Raw genomic sequence first — 24,561 nt, forward strand, 5'->3', positions numbered from 1 at the left:
TCAAAAACTACTGATTGACAGTCTACTTCATTTGACAAATGGGCAAATTTAAGGTGTCTAATACCAGTAATATCAGTTGAGAAAATAATAGGGGGAACAAGTTACAGGGCATGACTGGCTGGTCTGTATGACAATTATAATATCAGTACATGTACATATGTTGCCAGTTGCACCTCTGAATAAATGCTACTGTACACGTACCACTGCTCTGAGAATACTACTGTATACAATTAACTTGCTATTCCTGAACGACGCCTACCTCAGGTTCCATGCGCCAATGACTCTTGCTGAACTCCAACCTCGCAGTTTCATCTTCATGGGGCTTGGGTAGTTCTGGAACTTTGACAAGGTTCCTCTTGATTGCACCAACCTCACCATTCATGGCTCTCCTTACCTCAATATCTACACCAACAAACTCGGCATCCTCTTCAAACAAACAAGGTGTAGTCTCTTCTGCTTTTGCCAACTCAACAGATTCTGATGCACTCACAGTGCCCTCAAGTGCAAGCTCACCAACAGTGCTAACTGATGCTGTGCTTACAGCAGTTTCTGTGGAGTTTGATTGAGTTGAAACATCAGTAGATCCATCCACCTGAATATCTGAAGCTTCACGCCAACCTACCCATTCAGGCAGCTGTTGATCACCAAAGAGATCCTCATTCTCATCTGTATCAAATCGGAAAAGGCTCACATCATCTGCAACATTTAGTTTTGTCACATCTGTTGACAGCTCACTGAGAGATGCATCCTCTCTAGATGTAACGTGAGCCATAAAACCTGAACCAGAACCAGAATACTCATTTTCGGGCATCTCAGCTTTGGTGAACTCCTCAACTCCGACCACCACCTCATCATCACTGCTGTCACCACCATTGGATGTATCATTTAGATTGACATCATCCATCCTTTCAAGGGTTGTGACATTCGTAGGCTCTGTGGCACTTTCATCATCAAATGCAAACCAGTTGGAGTTTGTGAAAAGACAACTGTGATATAAAAGAAGAGAAGAAAAGTCAACCAAAAATCATGGTACAAAAGAAAGAGCACAGCTTAGATGATTGTGCACCTCTGATTATCACCCCCAAGCCTCAAAGAAGAAATGACGACTCCAGTAGATACTTCATCTAAGTATACATCCTGCAATTATTGTTTGAGTAGATCAAGATTATATAAATGTGACAAAAAAATGCTCCCTCAATAACTTTCTATGATACACATTCTTGTAGTAACAAAGCTATTATTTCTTTAATGTACAACAAAACATGGTACAACAAAATTACAATACTCTTCTGTTGTAGATTACATCAAGATAGCACTAAAACTCATAAGGCATGAAATCTTAGCTCGGCAAATGAAAGAATAATAGAATTTGACAAGTAAAACAAAACAAAACCCAAGAGTTCTTGTAAGATGGAAATCTGACAAGAGCTTAATTAGTTGGGAATTTAAAAAAGGAGTCATTTACTTATAGTTGTCAATCAAGTGTACTAGACGTCACCTACACCAAAGAGCAAAAATAGGATCAAGTTTTACTATGATTTTATGATATTGGACAAATGATCCTTAAAAGATACAACATAGAAAAAGCCTTTTACAAATGTTGTGTAATATGCACTTAAATGTTCAAAGCCATTTGATTATTCTGGGCCTTTTTTTTTGCAATGATTCTAGGCATTTTGCTTACAGTAAACATTGTGTTAACATAAGCAATCTATGGCACTAACTGTTCAATACCACATTATGCTAACATAACTACAACTAATGTCTTGTAGCAAAAGTATATAACTGCAACTAATTTATGCCCAGAAAAATGCATTTCTGTTATTTTCCACCAGCAAAACATTCATATTCAACCTTAAAGAATCTCTACCTACAACTTAAATTACAGTAAGATCCTTCTTCAAAGGAAAAATCTGTTTGACCTCTTAGAATAAAACCTAGTCAAAATGTTTTGTATACTTTCAGTATGCAATATACAACACCATTTATATAACTGACTTCCAGCCAAGGTTCGCAATACCGTACCATACTGGTATTTCGACCTGGGCTCGGTACCGGTACGGTACGGTATACCGAGCGATACACCCAGGTGTACCGAGTACTATAGACTGTAGCAGCGCTACAGTGCTACAGTACCTCGGAACGGTAACAATTGGTCCGCGTACCGAAAACCTGTCGGACCGGTATATACCGCCCGTACCGGGCGGTACGGCTCGGTACGGCAGACCCTGCTTCCAGCTATAGTATATTATGTGATGTTTTAGTTTGACATAATGAGAAATCACCAGCACCATTTCAAGATATAGTATAGTGCTTTTTTCTCCCTTTGGAAAAGGAAAGAGTTAAGAAAACCAATATAAACTAGATGTATGACAGAAGGAAACATACATTACATATAACTCATTATCTCGATTAAGAGAAACATGGGCTGGAAAACAAAACTACTTTATCATTGTTTAAATAGAGATAACCAGAAACCAAAGACTGCTCTTAAGTCTTAACTCAAAGGTATGCTACATCTAATCTTACTATTTACCTCATCCATGTCATCATTCTCATAGACTCGATATCGAAATGCTTGGCTTAGATTGTTTGCTAAGGCAGCAATGTCATAATCTCTATCATGAAGCTCTTCCTCATCACTATCTCTTGGTCTTTCCTGTAGCGATGTAGGCCGACTACACAAATAGAACATGTTTAAAAAATATCCAGGCATATGAAAGCATGATTCAGCAGGAGATATCTTGCAACTTTAATTTTCTTTAACAAGTAAAATTGATAAAAGGTTAACGTGTCATTGAATTGTGAGGCTAATTCAGCTTTAGACGTTCGAAGTCCTCTTCTGATATGTTAGTTAACCACAATTATCATCAATTTAACACTTTATCAACCATCAGAAAAGCATTTTTCATTACAGAATGATGCTCACCCACAGGCCCAATGATGAACATTTTCCACCGCATTCCGTTCACGCAGCACATTTGTTTGCCAATCAATCCATTCCTCGGATTCCTATTAAATAAACCAAAAATAGAGCGGACAAACAGTTAATAACTGTTGTGAATCTTATACATGAAAAAATATTTACAGTAAAGACAATCAAATCATGAATTATGCAATATCTGGGAGCCAGCACATTTAGCCTTCCCGTGATTTGCTCCTATCACCTCTCTTGATGCCAATATCTCTGTCCTACCTCAGATTATAGGCCTTAACTAGGTACATCCTAGTTAGGCACAATGATACTACACCTCTCCTCACAGAAGCCTTTGCATTTTTCAATTGAACATCTTAGAGAAGCCTCCATAAATTTGGGACTATTGAGTCCATTGCATTTTTCATATGAAAATTTCATCTAGCTGTATCTTTCTTGATAGTACATACTATCATCTCAACATTTTCATTCATGCAGCTTCCATTATATTTTAATATCCAAAGAGGTTAAATATCTAAAAAATATTTTTCTGTAGAATAATAACAATAATAACGAGATCTTTGAATGCTGAAGTGAACAAGGCTTATCAAGTAATCATTGGAACTAATGAGAAATAAGCTGCTTGTTTGTAAGAATAAATATTGATGCATATAAAAGAATTTGAACTGGAAGAAGTCCGCTGCTAACACAAACAGGTCAGTAACTAATAGGTTGAAACAAGTCTTCAGTTGTGGAAAAGGTCACCTCTTCAAATATCATTTTTGTTTTTTTCTCGAGTCAACTTAGGTCTATGGTGTATCCTTCATAATCTAATGATGCTCAACATGTGCAGAGTAAATATGATACTTTTGGATCCAACTGAGAAGGATCTCGGCAAGAAGATATCAGATACAAGCAGAAAAGAGTGCTGATAAAACCATTTATAACCTATGAGAAAACAGATCTCCTGTAGCAATACTTCTGGTCATGGTTTGCCTTACCTGTCCATACTAGTGTGCTGACCAACCATCGATATGGAATGTACCAAACCATACCGATATACCAACACATGTATGTACCACCCATACTGGTCCCCTATGGGACTGACCAGTGATTTAAAAAGCGCTAGGCGCCAAAAGACGCCAAGGTCCACAAACGCCCGAGGCGCTAGGCGCTCGCCCAAGCGCTCGCCTGAGCGAAGCGAGGCGCTAAATTATAAAAATATATAATATAATTATAAAAATATATAATATAATTATTTAAAATTATCTAAATTATAAAAATATATAATATAATTATAACAATAATTTCAAATAAATAAAAATTAACAACATTAAAATCAAAATAATATATTATTAATCTATTAACAAAAAATTAATCATTTCAAAATTCAAATAAACTTAATATTAAGAAGCGGCGAGCGGCGGCAACAGCGGTGGCGAGCGGCGACAGCAGCGGCGGCAGCGGCAGCGGCAGCGGCGAGCGGCGACAGCAGCAGCGGGAAAGGGAAAGGGAGCGGAAGCGCGAGCAGCGGGAGGCCTCGAGGGAGGCGCGAGCAGCGGGAAGGCTCGCGGGAGGGCTCGCAGGAAGCGAGAGGGCTCGCGGGAGGCGCGAGCAGCGGGAAGGCTCGCGGGAGGGCTCGCAGGAGACGCGAGCAGCGAGAGGGCTCGCGGGAGGCACGAGCAGCGGGAGGGCTCGCAGGAGGCGCGAGCAGCGAGAAGGCTCGCGGGAGGCGCGAGCAGCGGGAAGGCTCGCGGGAGGCGCGAGCAGCGACAGCAACGAGCAACGGCAGCGGGAGCAGCGGCAGCGAGCGACGAGATCGCGATCGGGATCGGGAGCGGCAGCAGGTTAGTGTTGGGTTAGGGTTAGGGTTAGGGTTGGGGTTATATCGGTTTAGTTGGTTCGATTGAACCAACTAACAACCGAACCAGGACCGAACCAGACCTAAAATTCTGGTTCGGTCGCCTTGGTTTACCCAGGCGCTCGCCCGAAGCGCCCAGCGCCTGGGCTCGGGCGAGCGCCCAGGCGGCGCCTGTTTGAAGCGCGCCGCCTGGGACATTAGCGAGGCGCTCGGGCCTTGCCTCGCCTCGCCCGAGCGCCCGAGCGCCTTTTGCAATCACTGGGACTGACATATACCACCCATATCGAGCGGTACACTATAGTACAACAAACCTTGAGTCTGATAATAAAGTAACCATAACAGAAAGGGACAAGTGTAAGACAACAGAAGAACAGTCAAGCAAGAAAGGCTTGCAGCCTGAGGCTTACAATTTATATTTTCTCAACAAAAGAACTGCCAAATCTTTATCTCATAGACATGACTATCTTTATAGAAGACTACTTCCAAGTGTCATAAATTTAGTCGTCATTACAAACAATAATCTCAGCAGGGTTGTATCACAATTCACAGGTTAATAGATCTTAATGCACTTATCCATAGAAATTTTTTTGTGCATAGTCAAACTAGACATCAAATATGATTAGCAGTCAAAGGAAAGAATTTGCTCCATAAGGTTTTCCATCTCTACCACATACCACAATCTCATTGGTATCCTGCATCATCCTCAGAAATAGGAGCTCTCACAAATTACTCAATAGCTAACTGCACCCTTCTACCTAGGGTGACCTAATGCAACTAGAAGCTATAGACTCACAATCCAACCAAAAAATGCCCTAGGGTATTCCTCCATTCTGCAATGTCACTAGAAGTGTCTACATCTCCATTTTAAATTCTTGCAATTTCATACTATAAAATTTTACATAACAAATAGAGGTCATGGAGATGATCATTAAATTCTAGTGGAACATATTGTTGTCTTTTTACCAAAATATGACTTCTGCTATCTTCTTCCTCAATGTGCTGGATTATCAACAAGACATGAGCTTATGGTGTTTTACATGTCAATCCAACAGAATCCATTGAAAAGGTTACAACAGAGAAACAATGAAAGAAAGCAAAAGAGTAACAAGTAGAAGAAAGAACCAGAGAATAAAGACCAAAAGGGCTGGTGGCCCAACCCTTTCTGCTTTCCAGAAAAGAAACTATAAAATCTCCAGCTCCAACATGAACTCCCACATGAGAACAGAATAAAGAATAGGCGGTGCACAATATTTTTATTAATCTAAATAAACTGCCCTGTGATCTTGTAAGACTTACAATAGATTGAGGACACTTGGAACCATGTAAACAAGCTCCTCGATGACTAATATTGAGCGATGCAGTTAAGGTGTTTGAAGTATGTCCATGACATTTCTCGATTGTTGTTTTCCATTATTTTTTTGGTGTTTTCGAGTGTTTTCTGGTAGGCAGTCCTATTTTAATTTGTTGTCAATGTTTTTATATTTGTTTGTCTTGTAACATTAAAAACGTTTTTGGCTATACGGCATCGCTCAAAGGGGAAAAATAACCAAAACCACCTCATTCTCATGTGCCACAAACTGATCTCTGGCTGACAACCTTGTGACAAAACATCAACTGTCTCTGTCTCAGAATCCTGGAACCACTAGGTGGCACTAAGCCAGATGGGGCATTGGTTACACATCCGAGGGGTGGCACCGGGTTAAGAGTTTGGCGAGCTCACGAAGAGAAGAGAGCAGGGGGGGGGGGGGGGGGGGGGGGGTGTGCGGGTGGGGCTGACTACGGCTTGGTTTCTTACTTTGTTTTTGTAAGAAAATGGGATCTCATTAAATGATGGTGGGGTTTGAAATTTGAACCTGATTTAGGCGCGATAACCCAAAATCCCAACTTGAATTTTGGTTGAGTATGATCTCTAAAGGCCCAACTTAATCCCAACTTTTGAAAGTTATTTTCCATTTTAATAGTTATCATGTTCATCCGACCCGACTAAGCTAAATTTATTATAGGATTTAAGACAAGTTAGACATGAACAAGTTTGAGTACTTTGGTAATTAGTTAGTTGTTATCGTTATATAACATGTGTGTGTGTGTATATATGTGCGTATGTGTGTGTATATATGTATATATATACATAAATATATGTATACAGAGAGAGAGAGAGAGAGATTTTGGAATACTCATGCATATCCAACTCATTTAAATCAGATTTTAATATTGTTTTAAATAGATTCGAAAATGAATAAAATGAAATTCATGAGTGTTCTTATGTGTCCAAAAGGACCTAAATTGATCCAAATGAGTGGGTATTGAAAGGAAACTCATTAATCACATCAAAAAATAAGATTTAGATTGAGATGGCAGTAATTACTTATTAACATTTAGTGGCAATTATAATGAATATAGATGCCTAATTACATCCAATAAAAAATAAAAAAGCAAATAAGATATGCAATACAGAAAGCATTAAAAATGTGTTATGTTTAATGAATCTTTTTATTAGAATATAATAAAAGATAATAGAATAAGAAGTATGGAGATTCTAAAGGCACATAGATACAAAGACTAAAGAATTGATCCCATTTACTCAACGATGGGATATCCTTATTGTTGGGGTTGATAAGTACTTTTGGATTCATGGAGAATCATAAAGGTTTGGTTATTTTAAAATATCTCATGTTTTGGCGAGGAGCAAGACATGAGGAGATACTTTAAGTGCTTTTAAGTTTCTCTTCAACGAGTCTAGAGGTGGAGGAAAAAAAATAGAAAAAATTCTTTGGGGTTTATATGAGAGTGTACAAGAGGATTTGTGTTTGAGTTGGGGTTAACACAAGAGTGATTATAATTGATCTCACATGGTGAAGAATTTTGTTTTCTCCATGAATATATACAAAGAGTGTGATTTATTTTCTTCTAGCTTTCTCATATATTATTGGATTGATGATCTATGTAATTTATCTTTAATTTTGATATTATTTCACTCTTTCAATTTGGTATAATATGAATAATGTTTGGTATAATCCATTAGTAAAATGGAGAAAAATTAGGTCTTCTAATACAAAGTACACTACACAGTGAACTAGAGTTAGGATAGTAAATCGAATTTTATTGGATATGTAGAATCATTGGTTCAAACAGATTCCGTGTTCCAACTCAGCCAACTTCCCCTGTTGAACCAGTTTAGTGGCGAGTTGCAATAAAGTAGGCAGATCAAGGTCAACAACTCAACGGTAATCACGAGTTACAACATTTGCAAAGGCTTCAATCAAGGCATCGAAAGAATAAGTGGGGGAGAATATTAGAGCGATGTAGTCAAAATGTTATGAAAGTCCATGATGTTTTTCGATTCTCATTTTTTGTTGCTTTTCGATTATTTTCAAGTGTTTTCTCATAAGCTTGTATAGGGAAATACTTTGCAAGATGTAAGTCATTTTCAATATTTTCAATTAGCTCGTAGGCAAGAAATACTACTATCAACCTTATTTTGATTTGTTATCAGTGTTTTTATTATTTATTTCATCTTGTAAAACTAAATAATGTTTTTGGTCATGCAATGTCATGCGAATGGGGAAATAACCAGCCCCATTCTCATGTGTCGTGCATATTTTTGGTTGATGGCCTTGCAACGTGAAACTTTGGCTGTCTTAGCACCCTAGAACCCCTTGGGTGGCACTGGGTTAGATGGAGCCTTGATTATATGTCTGAGAGGTGGCACAATGTCTTTAGTATTCTCGCTATCTATTCAACAGAAGTGTCAAGTAAACATTAGACTTGCACCTACTTCGAAACATCCTGTGTGTGTGCGACCATTCAACCCATTTACAAGAGTCTAACTTTTGTCTGATAAAAGATGGTTGCTTTATGTTCCTTGCAATCTTAGTTATCTTGCTCTTCTCATGCACGACGACAACATATTACCTGCATGTTCACCTTTATAACATTTTCTTTTCAATGCAGGTCCTTTATGAACTGCACGAGGTTCACATCTAGGTTGATCGAGGAATATGACTTGGGTACCACACGCCCTAGGCGATCCCAAGTAAGGACGTGACATTTGACCATGTAAACAAGCTCCTTAATTACTAACAGTGATTTAAAAAGCGCTAGGCGCCAAAAAGCGCTAAGGTCCAAAAACGCCCGAGATGCTAGGCGCTCGCCCAAGCGAAGCAAGGCGCTAAAATATAAAAATATATAATATAATTAATAAATATAATTATTTAAAATTTTAAATAAAAATATGTTATTAAATTAAGAAAATCTAAGATACAAAATCATAATATCAAAATTAATAATTTCAAATAAACCTAACAATATTAACAGTATACAATATACTGTTAACAGTATACAAAAGGAGAAGGAAGAGTGTAAGGGGGAGCTGACTGAGAAAAGAGGAAGCGACAGCGGCAATGGGAGTGTAATGAGGCAGCAACAACGGGAGCAAGAATGTAAGGAGGCAACGGTAGCGGGAGTGTAAGGAGGCAGCGGCAGCGGGAGCGGGAATGTAAGGAGGCAGCGGGAGTGTAAGGACGCAACGGCAGCGGGAGCGGGTGTGGGAGTGTAAGGAGGCAGCGGCAGCGGGAGTGTAAGGAGGCAACGGGAGCGGGAGCGATGAGCGGCGAGCAACGACAGCGGCAGTGGCAGCGGCGAGCAGCGGGAGCAAGAACAGGAGCAGGAGCGGCGAGCGGCGATAACGACAACGGTTGCGAGCAACAACAGCAGCGAGCAGCGGGAGCGACAACGAGCAGGGTTAGGGTTGGGCAGCGACAGCTGATATCGGTTTTAGTTGGTTCGATTGAACCAACTAACCACAGGAGACCGAACCAGACCTAAAATCCTGGTTCGATCGCCTGGTTTAACCTAGGCGCTCGCCCGAAGCGCCCAGCACCTAGGCTCGAGCGAGCACCCAGGCAACGCCTCTTTGAAGCGCGCCGCCTGGAAGTTTAGCGAGGCGCTCGGGCCTCGCCTCGCCTCGCCTCGCCCGAGCGCCTAAGCGAGCACCCAAGGGCCTTTTTAAATCACTGATTACTAACATTATACCACTATTATTTGATTACTAACATTATACCACTATTATTTGAGACCTAAATTTGAGAATATATAGATCTAACTTATAGGTCCCTCTACATCCAATATAATGAAAATTAGATTCTAGTTACTTTATACACTTGATGATATAAGTTCTCATCACCACTGTATAGGAACTTCACAAAAGATTGTAATTTTAGGCGATCCTTGAACGTCAGTTGAGCCTTCTAAGTTTGTAATATCTTGAATAGAAGTTGAGCCTTTAGCAAGCTCTATTGAAAGCTATTCACCTTGCTTCCTTTTTCTTCTTTTCAACAATCTAGGTAAGTAAAGTAATAAGTAAAATCATTGTACATGTTGTCATGTGGCAACTTGTAAGTTGTAACATTTATGAAATATACCCTAAACTAATAAAATTTATTAAAATGTTATATACATTAAGCTGGTCTCACATTAACCCCTCATTAAGCAAATTTAATCAAATGCATTGGAACACAATCAGGATGTTGTCCTTGACTATCCACTAATACTTTGGCTTAACCAATTTTTATATGCGGCTAGCTCTGCACCACACAAGTTACTTGGCTGGTGGGTCATTTGGATCACGAGATCAATCTTAGTGTTCTCATATCTAGGAGGCCATATGAGACAAACCGGATCTTAGATGGACATTTGTCATGTTCAAATATTAATTGGCATAATTCACTCCCTAGAAATTGAGCATGGCCACCATATTTCCCGAGAGACACCTCATTGGAATTTCAGAATTTTATCACAACTAAAGGTTCACATAGAATGAGACCAAGTTATATTTGCAATTGAGTCAGCCAATAATAGAATTGTCACTTGGACCATATTAGCTCATAAAATTTTCATGTTTATTCTAAAATGTGTATCTGATGCCATCCTTTTTAAAAGTTGCTGGTTGTCACCTCTCTTACTATAGTCTTCCCTTTTGTATTATTTCTTTTTCTCCTCCCTACTATTGTCTTTATCTGTATGCTCTCTAGCAACATTTTGATATAAATCAAATTTTCAGGTCATGTAAATCTCTTCAATACTGCTAAAATTCATCGAATGTCACAAATCAATCTTTCCCACCCTAGAGGTCCATCTTATCCTCCAGAAAATGAAATTGTATCAATCTTTTGTTATCAAAACCAAAAGATCCAACTAGAGGCCTCCAATTGTCAGATTGCTTAGGTGAATTAGGCAAGCAATGCCATATTATGATTCATAGTCATGAAGAAACATTGAATGATAGGTGTGGCCAGGATGAAAGTATGCATGATAGATTCAGTCTACTGGATATCTTGATGATAAAATAAGCATCAAGAACCTAAAGAAAATCCAAAGATTGATATTGTCATTTATTAGGATATGGAATAGATCAAGATTCTGAAGTTCAAAACTTTAGTGAGAAAATTGTAGAAGATAAAATCATAGAAGAATTGCTTCATATAAATGCTATAATTGCCAAAAAAATCCATGTTATGATGTAACCGAGAAAAAGTAATTTCTTTCTTGATAAAAAACATCCAGTCCTAAGCCCCGTACTCAAATTCATAGTCCCAGACTCCACAGCATTGAACATTCTCCATAAATTTGGAAAATAAAAATGAACAAGTAGTTTATCACATATCAACAAGGAATTGAAAGACGTGACTGGCGTTTTGATCAAGATGAAACCATGACTTAGTTCAAGTGGCATCTATTCACAAGTGTGTAAATGAATGCAATGGAAGTGATATGAAAGCTAAAACTAATTGAAATCAGGTTGGATAATATTAGGTTTAGGTGACAATATGAACCATATTGGTGATACAACTACCATCGATATGTTCTTTAGATATATAATCCTAAGCCCTCTTTTGAGTAGCATGTACAAGTTATTTTAGGTACAGATTAGATGGAGTATTTAATACTGAGATACAAGATCAGAAAGATCTAGATTGAAGTCCAGTTATGTAAGAGATTTTTTATAATCGTAAGTACTCTTTTTAGTAGAAGGTACAGCTCTGCTCTAGATACATACCAGACTGGAGTCATTAATACTGATACACAATCATTAAAATCTAGATTAAAGTTCAGTTGTGTAAGAGAACTTTTCTTGGTGGACTAAAGATTCTAAACCACTAACCCTTCTCTCCTTTTTACCTTCTTAGTTTTGGATTTTCCTTTCTTTTATGTTTCCTCAGAGTTTTTCTCTATTCCCTTACTCAAAAACTTGGCCTGTGTTCTAATTTTAATGCACGTGTTAGCATATCTAAATACTAATAATAAAGAGAATCAGCATTTTAATGGTCTCCGACTGGTCACAACTTGATCCCAGGCTATTGGTGTAGCCAAAGAAAGATTAGGTTTAATTAAATCATGCAGCATCCATATTCCCTAAATTGCCTAATAAAGGGAACTTGTTGCTTTTCAGATTTCAGTCTGCCATTACATGAAATAAATACACCAGGACTAGTCCCAACTATTTATGGATGGCCATGGATCAACATGATTAAATGTCAAAAAAGGTACCAGAATGCAACATGTCCATCCATGCTAGAGGTACCCACATGTGGCTACAAGCTGATTTGTTACCTATGCTGGCATGTCAACCAGCATGGTGCAGCATCATTTAGTGTCAGCACACCACACCACATGCCATGACACAAATTCTTGACAGAGACAACAGATCTCAATGCACTGTTCAAAGCTTCAGAGTAATGCCAAAACACTAGAAATTATTCCAATATTCATAACCATCTTCCAATAAAAAAAAAAGAAAGAAGATTTGTTTGCTCAAAATGGTTACCATATGTTGCACAAGTTGAAATAACAAAATGCACAAAATATAGTTGCATGCCTAAACAAATTAAAAACCAATTGTATCATTCAGTAGGGACCCATAATTTACCAGTCGAATGGCTGATCTGTATATGGACTGGATGGCATCATCCAATTTGGTCCAATGCCAAGCTTTCTGCTCAGTAAGCTTTACATACTGGCTTACTGGACGGTAAACTGAACAATGGAAACCTATACCAGATGGTAAGGCTCAGTAATCCTATCATCCAAGACCGAGCCCCAGGTCCTCTACTTCGCTCTTCTCACCCGCTGCTGCCTTAGCACCCCCGCCCTTGCTAACCCCCCTCCACTGTCATTTCCCCACCCTAGTCAACTGTCTTCACCACTATGCCTTTCCACTCTGCTCCCCCACCCACAGGCACCCCTTCCCGACACCATTCTTCACTCCTCCGCCTTTCAACATTCATATCTCTCCTCTATGCTTGTAATATTGTAATGATTCGATTCATACCACACTCACTAGCAGTATCAGTCGGATCAAAATAGGTACCAAATTGAGATTTTAATCCTTGGCCTAGAAGATAAATGATCAGAATTGAGTTATCTTATACACCAATACAACAAAGCAACCAACCTGTAGGTAAGACCGGATATGATCATTGTTGCTTCCAAGTTGCACAAGTTTGTTACAGATTCTTGTCATATGTCCAATATTTCCTGGCCGAACTGGCTGTCTTCCAGGGGCTGGAACAGTTACCTACAGAGCAGAAAAAGAGGAAAGAAATTTAATCTGTTTATTAAAAGATAAAGCAACATGAATCACATTAAATATAATTTTTACCGCATTAGAATCAATGGAAAAGAAAGGATTCTTGTCTGCTTGTAGAAACATAGCAATGATATCACATTCGCAAAAGCAATGATCAACAATTGCAATATTCTTGCTCTCAAGGCATGATATCAACAAGTTCTCTACATGATGATGTAGTGAGTTATTGAAGGGATACCTGCATTTTCCACATTATTAATGCACAAGCAATATGCAGACATTACCAAACTGCAGAAGGTACAGCTTACCTAAAAAAGAGATCGAGGATTATCTGGATGGCACCAGATCGAATCAATTCCCTCTCAGCAGCTTCACAGCCAACTTCTAGCAATACCGAAATGAACTCCACTACCTGAAAATCCAACATCAAACTTTCATCGGGAAAGGAAGAAACCAACGAAATCTAGAAGTCTCTAAACTTTTAAAACCTAAGTATAAGAACATACAAGAGAAGTATATTTCTTATACCGATACATGAGATGCACATAAGTCAACTATAGTATAACTTAAACTAAAACTGTTTCATTTTTTTTTAATGGGTAGTGGGGTGGAATTCGGACAAACTCATAACCCCACAATCAATCAATAAATAGAGCACAAGCATGCTCCAAGTTTTACCCATTTCTTTAAATCAATAAATAAATCTGCAAAGTTATGCATACTTTAAGACGATGCTTCCCAAGTGGAGGATGTAGTCCACCATAAGTGGTAGGAAGAGTAGTAACATCAGATGATACATTCAACACTTTGAGCAAGTCATCTGCAGAACAAAATTGGTTAAAAAACTTTACCCATTATCAAGTAACTTAAACAAGCTCTTAATATAGTAAAACAAGTCATTATAGCAAGTGCATGTAATAAAACAAAATAATATAACTTACAATTACATAAACACTAGAAAAAAAATAGCAGCGTCACAAGTAGTTCTCAAGCTGACTAAATTTTAGTAGTCTTATGCCGTTGCAAGACTAGATATCCAGAGGATGTTAAGGTGATCAAGAAAACCACCATGATCATTATCAAGGATATATTAAAAGTTTGTAAAACACCTGTGACAGATATGATTATATATCCTTCAACAAGAGACAACAAAGAAAACACAGCTCATAATAATTTGACACTTCCATCTACGATTGCCCAAATCAAAACTCAAGGAGAGCAATCAATCATATAGAAGATGCAGGAGGATAATCATTCTGTCAGAGGGTGTCAGTTCCCTACTAATAGCAGAGTTTTCAATCAGTTGGCAAGCATACCCTACTTGAATTAATATATCCAAAATGTTCTATCCTCAATTAAAAGAGGAACATATCGTTAAATGTGTTTTAACATTCAAATGGCCAGTAATTTAAAATTTTAGAGCTGACCAATCATGAAATCACTATGCACATACCAATAATAAGAAGAATTTGGATTGCTTTTGGGTTAATTATAATGTTTTTTATTTCTGGCATTATATTTTTTTCCTCATTGTTACTTGAAACTCTGATCCCCTGATGTTCTCAACACCTACCCTGGTACAATTTCTTAAACCTTGAACTTGCCATGCTTTTGCCTGCACATTAAGTTACGTCGTGCAGATCTCAACGTCGGTGTTAAACAGTAATAAAGGCTAATTTGAGAGAGCTTGAAAAGAAATTGACTGCAACATATCTGGATGCCGCAGAAGTATCAACACAGTAATGCAATTTGATAGGATTTCATCAAAAGAGCTATAGTTGATAAATGGAAATTGAGTAGCCAAGTGAATCAACCAAGTTGGGTAAGAAAACTGCATTAAAAACTATACAATAGGAAACCATGTCTCATCAAAAAAAGGAACTTATCCGTATTTATATGGATTGGATATTTCATAACCTAGTTAGGTAGGAAAACTGCATTAAGAAAACATACAATAGGGAGATTGTCTCTATGTAAAAGGAAACATAAAAGAAATTTATCCCTATTGTATGGACTAAATACTACATAAAATGATAAATGAAACAGATCACCTAGTATTTTTTTGGTGATACCAATCGTTAGGGGTAAATACACCAGTACCATACCATTTATGAAACTAGTATCGGTTTGCTTCCATTTATGTATGAACATATATCTAGTTCCTTCCTTTTATCCTCATATTTTACTATGATGTATAGAATTATGAAAATTAATAAACATAGCCGAGAGTGAATTCATAGCTCCATTGGAGCAGACAAGATGATTTGAGATACTTCGTCCCTCAGTACAAATATGTTGGTATGATAACAATAAGATGGTAATGTCCCAACTATTTGGGTCAATTACATGGCTCTTTTGCTGCCCTTGCACCACGTAAAAGATCATATTCTTAGTCAAATTAAGAGTATTCAAATCTTTATTTATAAATTTCTAATAAATTCTTTTAAAATTGCCCTCCACCTCTTCTCGCACCCCTAGCATTTGTAAGGCATATGGTTTCCAATACACCTTTTCTTTTCTAAAACTCAACTTCTATTATAAGACTTCTTTATCCTAATAAAAACCATATGCAAATCTTTCTTCCTCTCTATACCTTTCATATCTTACTCAACTTTCACTCTTTCCCAAAGTTCCGTAATATGGACTCATAATCTTAATTCCTCTATAATTAGAATTTAGAACCGTTCTGGATATCATTATTCTTATAAATTAATACTAAAAAATTCTTTCTCCATTCATTATACATTTTTAAAACACAAAATTTTGTTAAATAAGCTAATCAACCAAACTTTGCCTCAAACTCTTAAGCTCTACCAAACCACAAAGGAAAATCATTAAGTCCCACACTCCTATTTATTTTCATTTTATTAAGGCTTATTTAACCTCACTTGCTCTAATTTTATGAACAAATCGATGATTATTAAATCTACCACTATAGTCTATCTTAGAACTAAGTTATTTGTCAAACATTCACCAGATAATTTATTAATATAATTTCTCTAATTTTCCTTAATTTTATTATTATCAATACGTATTTTTTTATCGACATCCTTAATCCATCTAATGTCACCTAAATCCTAACTCTTTCTTTCATTAACTTTAGCAATTCAACATATATCCTTTTCCATCCTAATATCACTTGACAATAACACTTGGTATATTAAGTATGACAACCCCTACTTCACCAGAAATCCAAACAATAGCTAAACTTTGGTTGAATGACAGTTCAGTTTTTGTTTCTTATATACCTTCAAATTTCATTGTACTTATTTTCGGGTGCTATTTTAAATTTTTTGTAGATGCATATTTTGAGCTAGGTTCCAAGTTCCAGTTTCATTTTAGGTACATAATGAATTGAAAAGATGCCTAAAGCACTAGGAATTATGTTTTAAAAGATATAGATTTTTCATAGGGTCTGGAGAATTACGAGTTATATTACTACTGGAATACTGTAAGCCTATAAAAAGATTGATTATAGCACTCTTGATTTAAGTCATTAACATTAGAGAAGATTAGTGTTAGGTCCATGAAAGAAATAGTAAGCAAGTTCCCCATCATTTATAGTGCAAGGCCATTGATTTTCTTGGGCAAGGGTTGATACAATATGCTTCAACATTTGGTGTATGTCTAGTGTGGTGTTGTATCTTCTGTTCTTTTTCTTTTTCCTTCTTTTTTTCTTTCTCCTTTTGATATCATAATAAACTATGGACCTAAAAACTGTACCACCTATAGTACCCAATGAAGTCAAGGGGCGCTCATGCGTTCACCTAGGCACCTTGTCACAGACGGCCATTGTGCACTTGCAACACCTTCGTCAAAAAACCGTTCATCACTAATATTTTCTTGTATAGTTTGGCACTATGTTTTGCCTAATTTTTGTCATTTTTCTTGGTTTTTATAAGCCTAGGTAGTTTGCAAGGCTGCACAACGCCCGTTCACCGAACTAGGCAAAACAGGCCCAAAACTACCTCGCTTTCACGTGTCGTGGTCCGATTTCTCAAGCCTATGGTGTGGTCCATATTAGACCCCAATAACCCACAAGTGGCACAAGGCGAGATAGGGCTTTTGGTAGTGTTGGTTCATAATTGGATTCATAAGTTTGTATGCAAAATGTGCGTAGACTTGCCTTACACCCCGGCTCCCTGTTGAGTTGCCATTTGTGGACTTTCGATTGTCATTTTCCCTACCAAAGTCCGTATTTGCTCTCTTTCTCTAAGTGTTTACTAGATTGCTTGTTTGCTAGGCAACAACTGTGAGACGTCGAGACTTGTCTGCCACTTATTTTCTGAAATGTAATCAACTTTCTCTTTTGCAAGTCCTTCGAGACCTATACGAGGTTGCAGGTCCTTCGGGACTTGTACGAGGTTGCTTCTCGACTAATCTTTTACAGATGAATATCACAAGAGTGCCTCACAATTTAGGCAATTTTAGCTAAATCTGTGACAACATGATAACTAGTCCAAGTGAGCACCATCAATTGGGTGTAGCCCAAGAGTCGAGTTGGCCAGGCACTCGCCTGACTGAAATCAAGTCCAGGTCAAGCATATTAGTTGATTCTAGTTCAATCGAACCAAATCAAACCCTCTTCACCGCAACCTCTCCCTTGCACACACACACGAGCCCCTACCCCCTTCAGAAACCTAATCGAGGAACAAAAGAGTGTGATCGACATCTTCCTCTCCATCGACGAATGGTAGCGACGTCTTCCTTCGACGAGCTCTTCCTAGGTATCTCTCTCTCCTCCCCCTTCATCGTTGCATCCTCCCCAAACCCCAATAGCACCCCTTTCCCTCTGACGCAACTACCTCCATCACCTTGTTGCCTGAGCTTTCTCAATACTCGACAATTCCCCCTACCTACCTCCCCCCTTCCTCCTGCAACCAACATCTTCCCAATTTGACCCATATGGGATAGACCAAAGCACTCAAAATGGGGGTGGTTTGCACTTGTGGTAGTTTCTTGTTAGAGGCATATTTCATTCTAAAAAAGACCTTAAATAGGAAATCCAACGAACTCCTTCCCAATTTGACCCAAAGCCTACGCCAGACTTTCTAGGTGGTACTCTTGCAACCTTCATTGTCATTAAGCAAAAGCCCAGTTCATCCTTTTCAAATAAGTTGCAGAAACTAAAGGATACAATACAACTTTAATTGCATACCTAATTGTGTCAACATGGCCTGTAGAGTTTCAGAATCTACATGGCTAAGTGGTGCATGCAAATGCTGACTTCTTAAGTAATGAACTGAAACAGCCGAGGAAGATCTTTTGGGATCCAGCAACGAGATGCAAACAGATAGAGTATGGACAAGAGCAGATTTGGATGGTGAATTTTCCAATGCATGGCCAAATATCCTTGCAACAAAGCTGCATACAGAGTGAAGAAAAACATGATCAAGATGGATAAAGTAGTTTGGACAACACTGTTAAAGCAACCACATCTGTCGAGGATAAAATAACAAGACAGAAACCTTTGACTGGAAAGTTTGGCTGCTAAAGCTGAAGGAGTATTTCGAATAATGGCCATCAAAACCTCAGCCGCATTAGCATTAACTTCAGCAGGGTACTGCTCAATTTGTAAGATGTGAATTCATGAAAAATGATTGATACACTATAAAAATAAACATATTTTTTACGCATAAAGAACAACCTATTCACCAAAATCTAGAGAACAAATATTTATGTCAAGATGTCGTAAACTCAAAATACAATAATAGAACATTATTTATGTCAAGATGTAGCGAACTCCAAATGCAATAACAATGTGTGGCCAAAAGACATTGCAATAACAAATGCAATAACAATGCTGTTCAGATAAGACCTATGGTTATTGAAACGAGCTTCTGTAATCCAACTAGGAGTAACTAAAGTTTATAGCCAAACTAAGAAAATTATAGAACTACAAAATCAATGTTGATGACCTTGTTAAGCATCATCACAACATGATATGAGGACCATGCAAGGTATAACAAGCATTTACAAGAAGTAACCTTTGCTTAAATAAATGTGAAAAAGATATGTAGTCAATCTCAAATACAAGACAGGTATAGCTATTCAGTTCTATGAACATAACATAATTGTAAAAGGAGTTCAAGCATCTGTTTGCAAGTATAACTACAAAAAAATAAAAGAAAGTATGAGATGGAATTTGATGATAAACAGAAAGAAAAAACTTGAAAATTAACAGTATCTCTTTCAGCAACATACTTCCAGCTACACGCTGACAGTTAAAACCTAATGGGAGTTTTAAGGACACTCTAGGAATTTTGGACACAACATGACTGACAACACCACAGCAGTTTATATAAGATCAAACACATGGGTTCAAACAGGATAACCAGAACTAGACCCTTGTTCTAGTTTTAAGGACAATCTAGGAATTTTGGACACAACGTGATTGACAACACCACAGCAGTTTAAATAAGACCAAACATGCAGGTCCAACCAGGATAATGGAGAACTAGACCCCAGTTTGATATAGTTTGGCTACAAGATCCATAATGTAAATTTTTTTTAAAAAGGACTGAATCAGGTTCAACAAACCAACCTTTTACAATCCAGAAAAACTGACCAATCCAAACAAGACAAAGCTGGCTTTGCAATGCCCCAAAAAATAATTAAAAGTTCCACCTTTGTCCTGTTTGTAACTGTCATTGGTTGTGGGCACTTTGTCCTTTAGGATATTTTTAATAAAAAGAGTAGGAAAAAAGTAAAAAACAGACGACTTTAGAATCAAGCCCTAAGTTGCTGTCCTATACCTTGGTAGAGCCATAACTCTTGACATGTAGTTTTTCCTATCCTAATTGATATTATTGTATCCCTATATATTAATATTTCATTTTTTATATGTTCAGTTAAAAATGCTATCTGACCCTGACCAGTGATCTAATGTCCTAAGACTTGGCCAGGATGCCACTCAGTCCAAATCTGAAACTATAGTTCACAGAATAGCAAATAAGCTACATGATCATAACCCGAACAAATGGAGAATTTGGTCAAAAGTATATGCATATGACTTAGTGACCTATTGTATTATTAAAATGCTTCGACATGAAGGAAAGATGGTGTGCAGCAAAGCACTTACTGATGGACTCAATTTATCCACGATCATCTCAGGAAGATTGGTATCTGCCAACCACTGCATGATATCCATGTAGTTTGGATATGTATGATTGTCAGCACCAACAAGATGAATCAAGATCTGAAAAAAGACAAACAAAGACACAAATTGGATTATCATCTTCAACCCGGGTAAAAGCAGAAACGAAAAAATGGAAGCACAATCACAACGATGAAAGAATATCAGACAGCAAGAACTGATTTGGTTTAAAACTGTGGCAGTATACTGCATAGTAACTAATAAGAACATCAAATTGGAAATCATTTACTCAGTAAGCTATACAAGACATCAATAATCAAGATCTAAAGGATATAATAGGAATTAAGAAGGCATTCACTCATCAAGATATTAAAGACAATAATAATGATGATTAAAAAAGCCAGACATGTATTTACTACAGACCAACTTTATTATGAATTAATTGCCTTGAAAAACAGAAGCTGACCAATATAATGCAGATATATTGGATGTTGAAGACTAAGATAAAAGGTACAGAGACAGTTAAGACTTAGCATTAAGCACTAACCTCCATAATCGATGTTATACCTATTAAATCAACCAAATGGTGGAAGACAGCTTCATGGGTCTGATGCAAAAGAATCCAGAGAATAAATCAGCACAGATAGCACAAAGATTGCATAAAACCTCACTACAGCAAGCATAAAACTTGTGTAAAGCAAAAGAGAATGTATTCTTAATGACCTGTGTAATTCTAATTCAAAATGTTGACAACAATTATAGTTTCAACTTTCAACTGTGAAAATCAGAATTCTAAAGACTGTGACTTGCTAATCTCAACCTACAGACATCAAACTTACTGACCTACATTTCATATAACAACTAATATTCTGCACAAATAAAAAAAATAAAGGTAAAAAGTCATCTAGATGAATCCCTAATGACTAAAGTTGTCAAGCCTTCCACAGATTGAAGCTAACATTTTAAAGCAAAACCAAAAAAAATAGATAACAACAAAAACCAGGAACCAAAATAATGAGCCATTTTTGTGAATAACATTTCCAGACAAAGCAATGAAAGTGAAACTTACTTGAACATACATCATAAGAGAAGTGGTCTTCCTAAACATCAGGCACACCACAACCTAGCAAATAACACGAGATTGCAATCAGCTATTTAATCAAATCAAGTCCAACAAATTCTGGCCCTGACTGTTCCATTAAAATATAAAATACTAAGCAGCAATAGTCACAGACCTTGCTAAAGTACCCAGCTAACATTGAATTATGTGTATGATTTGGTTCAAGAAATGAGAAAAGCCTGTTCATCAGCTGCAGTAACAAAAAATATAGTAAAAGTAAACAAACTAAAAATTTCATGTGCCAAGGAGGGTAGATGAATATCATTAATGTGCAGTAACTTACATCTTCATCTTCCACCAAGGTTTTCAGAATGACATCTATTTCACAAGTAAATATCTCACAGGCGATCAATGGGAACCTATATCATTCAGGAGACAAAGGCCAAAGAAAAAAAAGTAGCCCTTGTAATTAATAAGCTCAAAAATTGAGCAAGAAAAAGAAAAAAGAAAAAGAAAAGGAATTGAAATTATTTCTTAATTAACAAATGACAAGCAAAACAACTTTATTTGACAATGGAACATACTTATAGGAGTGCTTGCTATCCACATCTTCAGGAGGATCTTCAATAATATACTGGACCAACTGTTCTACCTGAGCACGATCTCTAAGACTGAAAGCAAATGAAGAGCACTTATGAGGAAACTAGTACAGATGTTAAAGGACTCTAAATCTGAGATTCACAAAAGTTTAGTAAAAGTAATTCATGATTCCATCATACAGAGAACTCAATACTATGTGTGGACACTCAAAAGAATTTTTTGATCAAAGTTACCACCTTGTGAACACTACTATTATCTTTTTTTTATACATGGACCTCCCAAAAGGAAAAAACTTTGAAAGAAACATGAGTTTCAAGGAAGTGCTTAGATCAATTGCATTAAAGATAATTATGCAATGATTCACAACCCCAACCCAACATCATATGGAGAGGAGAAACATCCCAGTTACAAATCCCGCCTAATTATGCAGTTAATATAGAAACTTGATTTGGTTTTATGAGCATCATTACATGATATTACAGCCACTTTTTGTCAAAAAAATTTAATTACAACACCACATTAGTAATATGTATGCAACGATGAATATTACAAATTAATAAGTCGTGTGTTTAAAGCTTTGCATTCTTGAATTATTTCTTCTTCATCCAGAAGTTCTTCCAAGGTGAAGCTATCCTTATCCAAGATAAATTCCACCTGCAGAATTGGCAACAGAAACAAAAGTAAGTCTGTGACCTGATTAGAGAAGATATCAAATGATATATTCTTTCAAAACAGTAACTAACAGAATGTTTAAATTTGCTTGACAAGCTAACGACAGAAGAATGTTAAGTAGGCTAGGCACCAAACATGCAGCGTGGTCTTCTACGCTACCATTAGGTCATGCCCTCATGAGCAACCCAAGATTTTCAAGAATCATAAATGCAGGGTCTACTTCCATCTATGAGCATGGTGCCCTCAATGCGTAGGCCCACAAACATTTTTGCAAGGTTCTGGTACGAAATATTGGCTCAATTTAAAATCGTTGTTATGTTTAAAAGAAAAACAAACAAAAAAGAATCAGCAGGAAAGGATGCAACACTTGTATTCATTCCAAGATAATAAATTTTAACGGAGAAATTTCTTTTGTTTTAGAATCAAACACCAAAATCAAGAGAATATGGCATCTGTGCAGCTATTATAATACCATCCAGAATTTAATACTATTCAGAACCGCTGCAAGCGCTTAGAAAATATCATGAGTCAGAATGCTAACGAAGTTGCGGAAAATTGGACCAAGTTTGAGATGGATGCCGCTACGACGAGCAAAGGTGATTAGATAAGACAACAGAGAAACTGAGTATGCTTAAAGTTAGCATGACCAAGCCAGCGAATCAACAAACAACACAAGAAAACAAAAGAAAATAAGCCACCCAATTCGTCACGGAAGCGACAGATATAAAATCGGCGGATGTACGCGCGAGCGCGCAACTTACCGGAGACGAGGCGGGGAGGTTGGGAATTCGCCAGAACATCTCCGACTTAGCTAGCGGATCGAGCTACGAGGATAGCTCCGACAGGACCGAAAACCCACAGATTCCACGGAAGCGGGCGAGTTCGTCCAGCGCAGAATGGTGGCCGAGCAACTGAAAGAACAGCTTGGGCAGTGGCGGCGGTGAGGCCCAAGAGGAAGAGAGAAGGCTGAGAAGAGTAAGCCCTAGATTTGGGGGTGGAGAGAAAGAGGTAGGCGTCTCCTTTGTTACGAGGAGAATGCGAAAAATATAAAAGAGACGCATAAAGAAGTATCGGGGGAAGTTGAGGTGGGTCAGGAGTTGGGTCCAAATTTGTGTCGCTAAAAGTTAAGGCCACACCACAAAAGAATCTTTTATAACCGGCCGAACCCTCACTCGTCAATATAGTCGCAGGCAGTGTCGCTCATGTAGGGCCTGCCTGCAGGTATTGGTTGAATCACTCCACGGGTATATTGTCGACGTAATTAAGGAGATGCTCTTTCTCTTTTTTCATTCTCCGGATGACCTGCTGCTACAGGTTAAGCAAAGATTCAATTCGACCGGTGACCAGAACCAGCCGGTACTCTCAATTCAAAAGACGAAAAAAAGGGTCTTGTGCGACATCACACGTCTCCCCTCTTCCTCCGGTTTACATATCCTCCACTACACAGTTACGAAATATGATAATCGCCCCTACAAAGCCCATCGGTTAAAAATTTAGTTATCAGTTGTGAAAATTATGTTTAAAATATTTTTAAAAAGTTCCAAGTACCTTTGTTTTTTCTCATCTATTATTTTAAAACTTATTTCGTGCCTTTCATAAATATCATAAGGATTTACATCAAATATTTAACAAAATATAAAAGATTTAGCTAATAGGGATGAGATTATGAAATAAAGTTGGGAGTCCGCAAGGGAGTCACGAAGAGTACTAACATTTATTGAGGCTTCACTGTCAAATCAACTAATAAATATTAAGGATAATGATAATGTTACAA

At 37.6% G+C, this 24,561-nt stretch overlaps 1 protein-coding gene across 1 annotated transcript; it reads right to left on the reverse strand.

Annotated features, from left to right (window-relative positions):
- On the reverse strand, positions 1–23,833 carry LOC103972915 (uncharacterized). Its single transcript, XM_009387314.3, has 18 exons — positions 23,549–23,833; positions 22,666–22,769; positions 22,100–22,186; positions 21,859–21,934; positions 21,691–21,765; positions 21,525–21,578; positions 21,003–21,062; positions 20,441–20,557; positions 18,828–18,922; positions 18,518–18,723; positions 14,082–14,179; positions 13,668–13,771; positions 13,432–13,597; positions 13,225–13,347; positions 2,930–3,012; positions 2,537–2,678; positions 1,067–1,137; positions 1–986 (listed from the first exon to the last, which is right to left on the reverse strand). The coding sequence occupies exons 1-18, from the start codon at positions 23,585–23,587 to the stop codon at positions 239–241; spliced, it is 2,448 nt and encodes an 815-aa protein (XP_009385589.2). The 5' UTR covers positions 23,588–23,833; the 3' UTR covers positions 1–238.
- Between the last annotated feature and the right edge of the window lie 728 nt (positions 23,834–24,561).

This window comes from Musa acuminata, chromosome BXJ1-5, assembly GCF_036884655.1.
Source record: "Musa acuminata AAA Group cultivar baxijiao chromosome BXJ1-5, Cavendish_Baxijiao_AAA, whole genome shotgun sequence".
Lineage (NCBI taxonomy): Eukaryota > Viridiplantae > Streptophyta > Magnoliopsida > Zingiberales > Musaceae > Musa > Musa acuminata.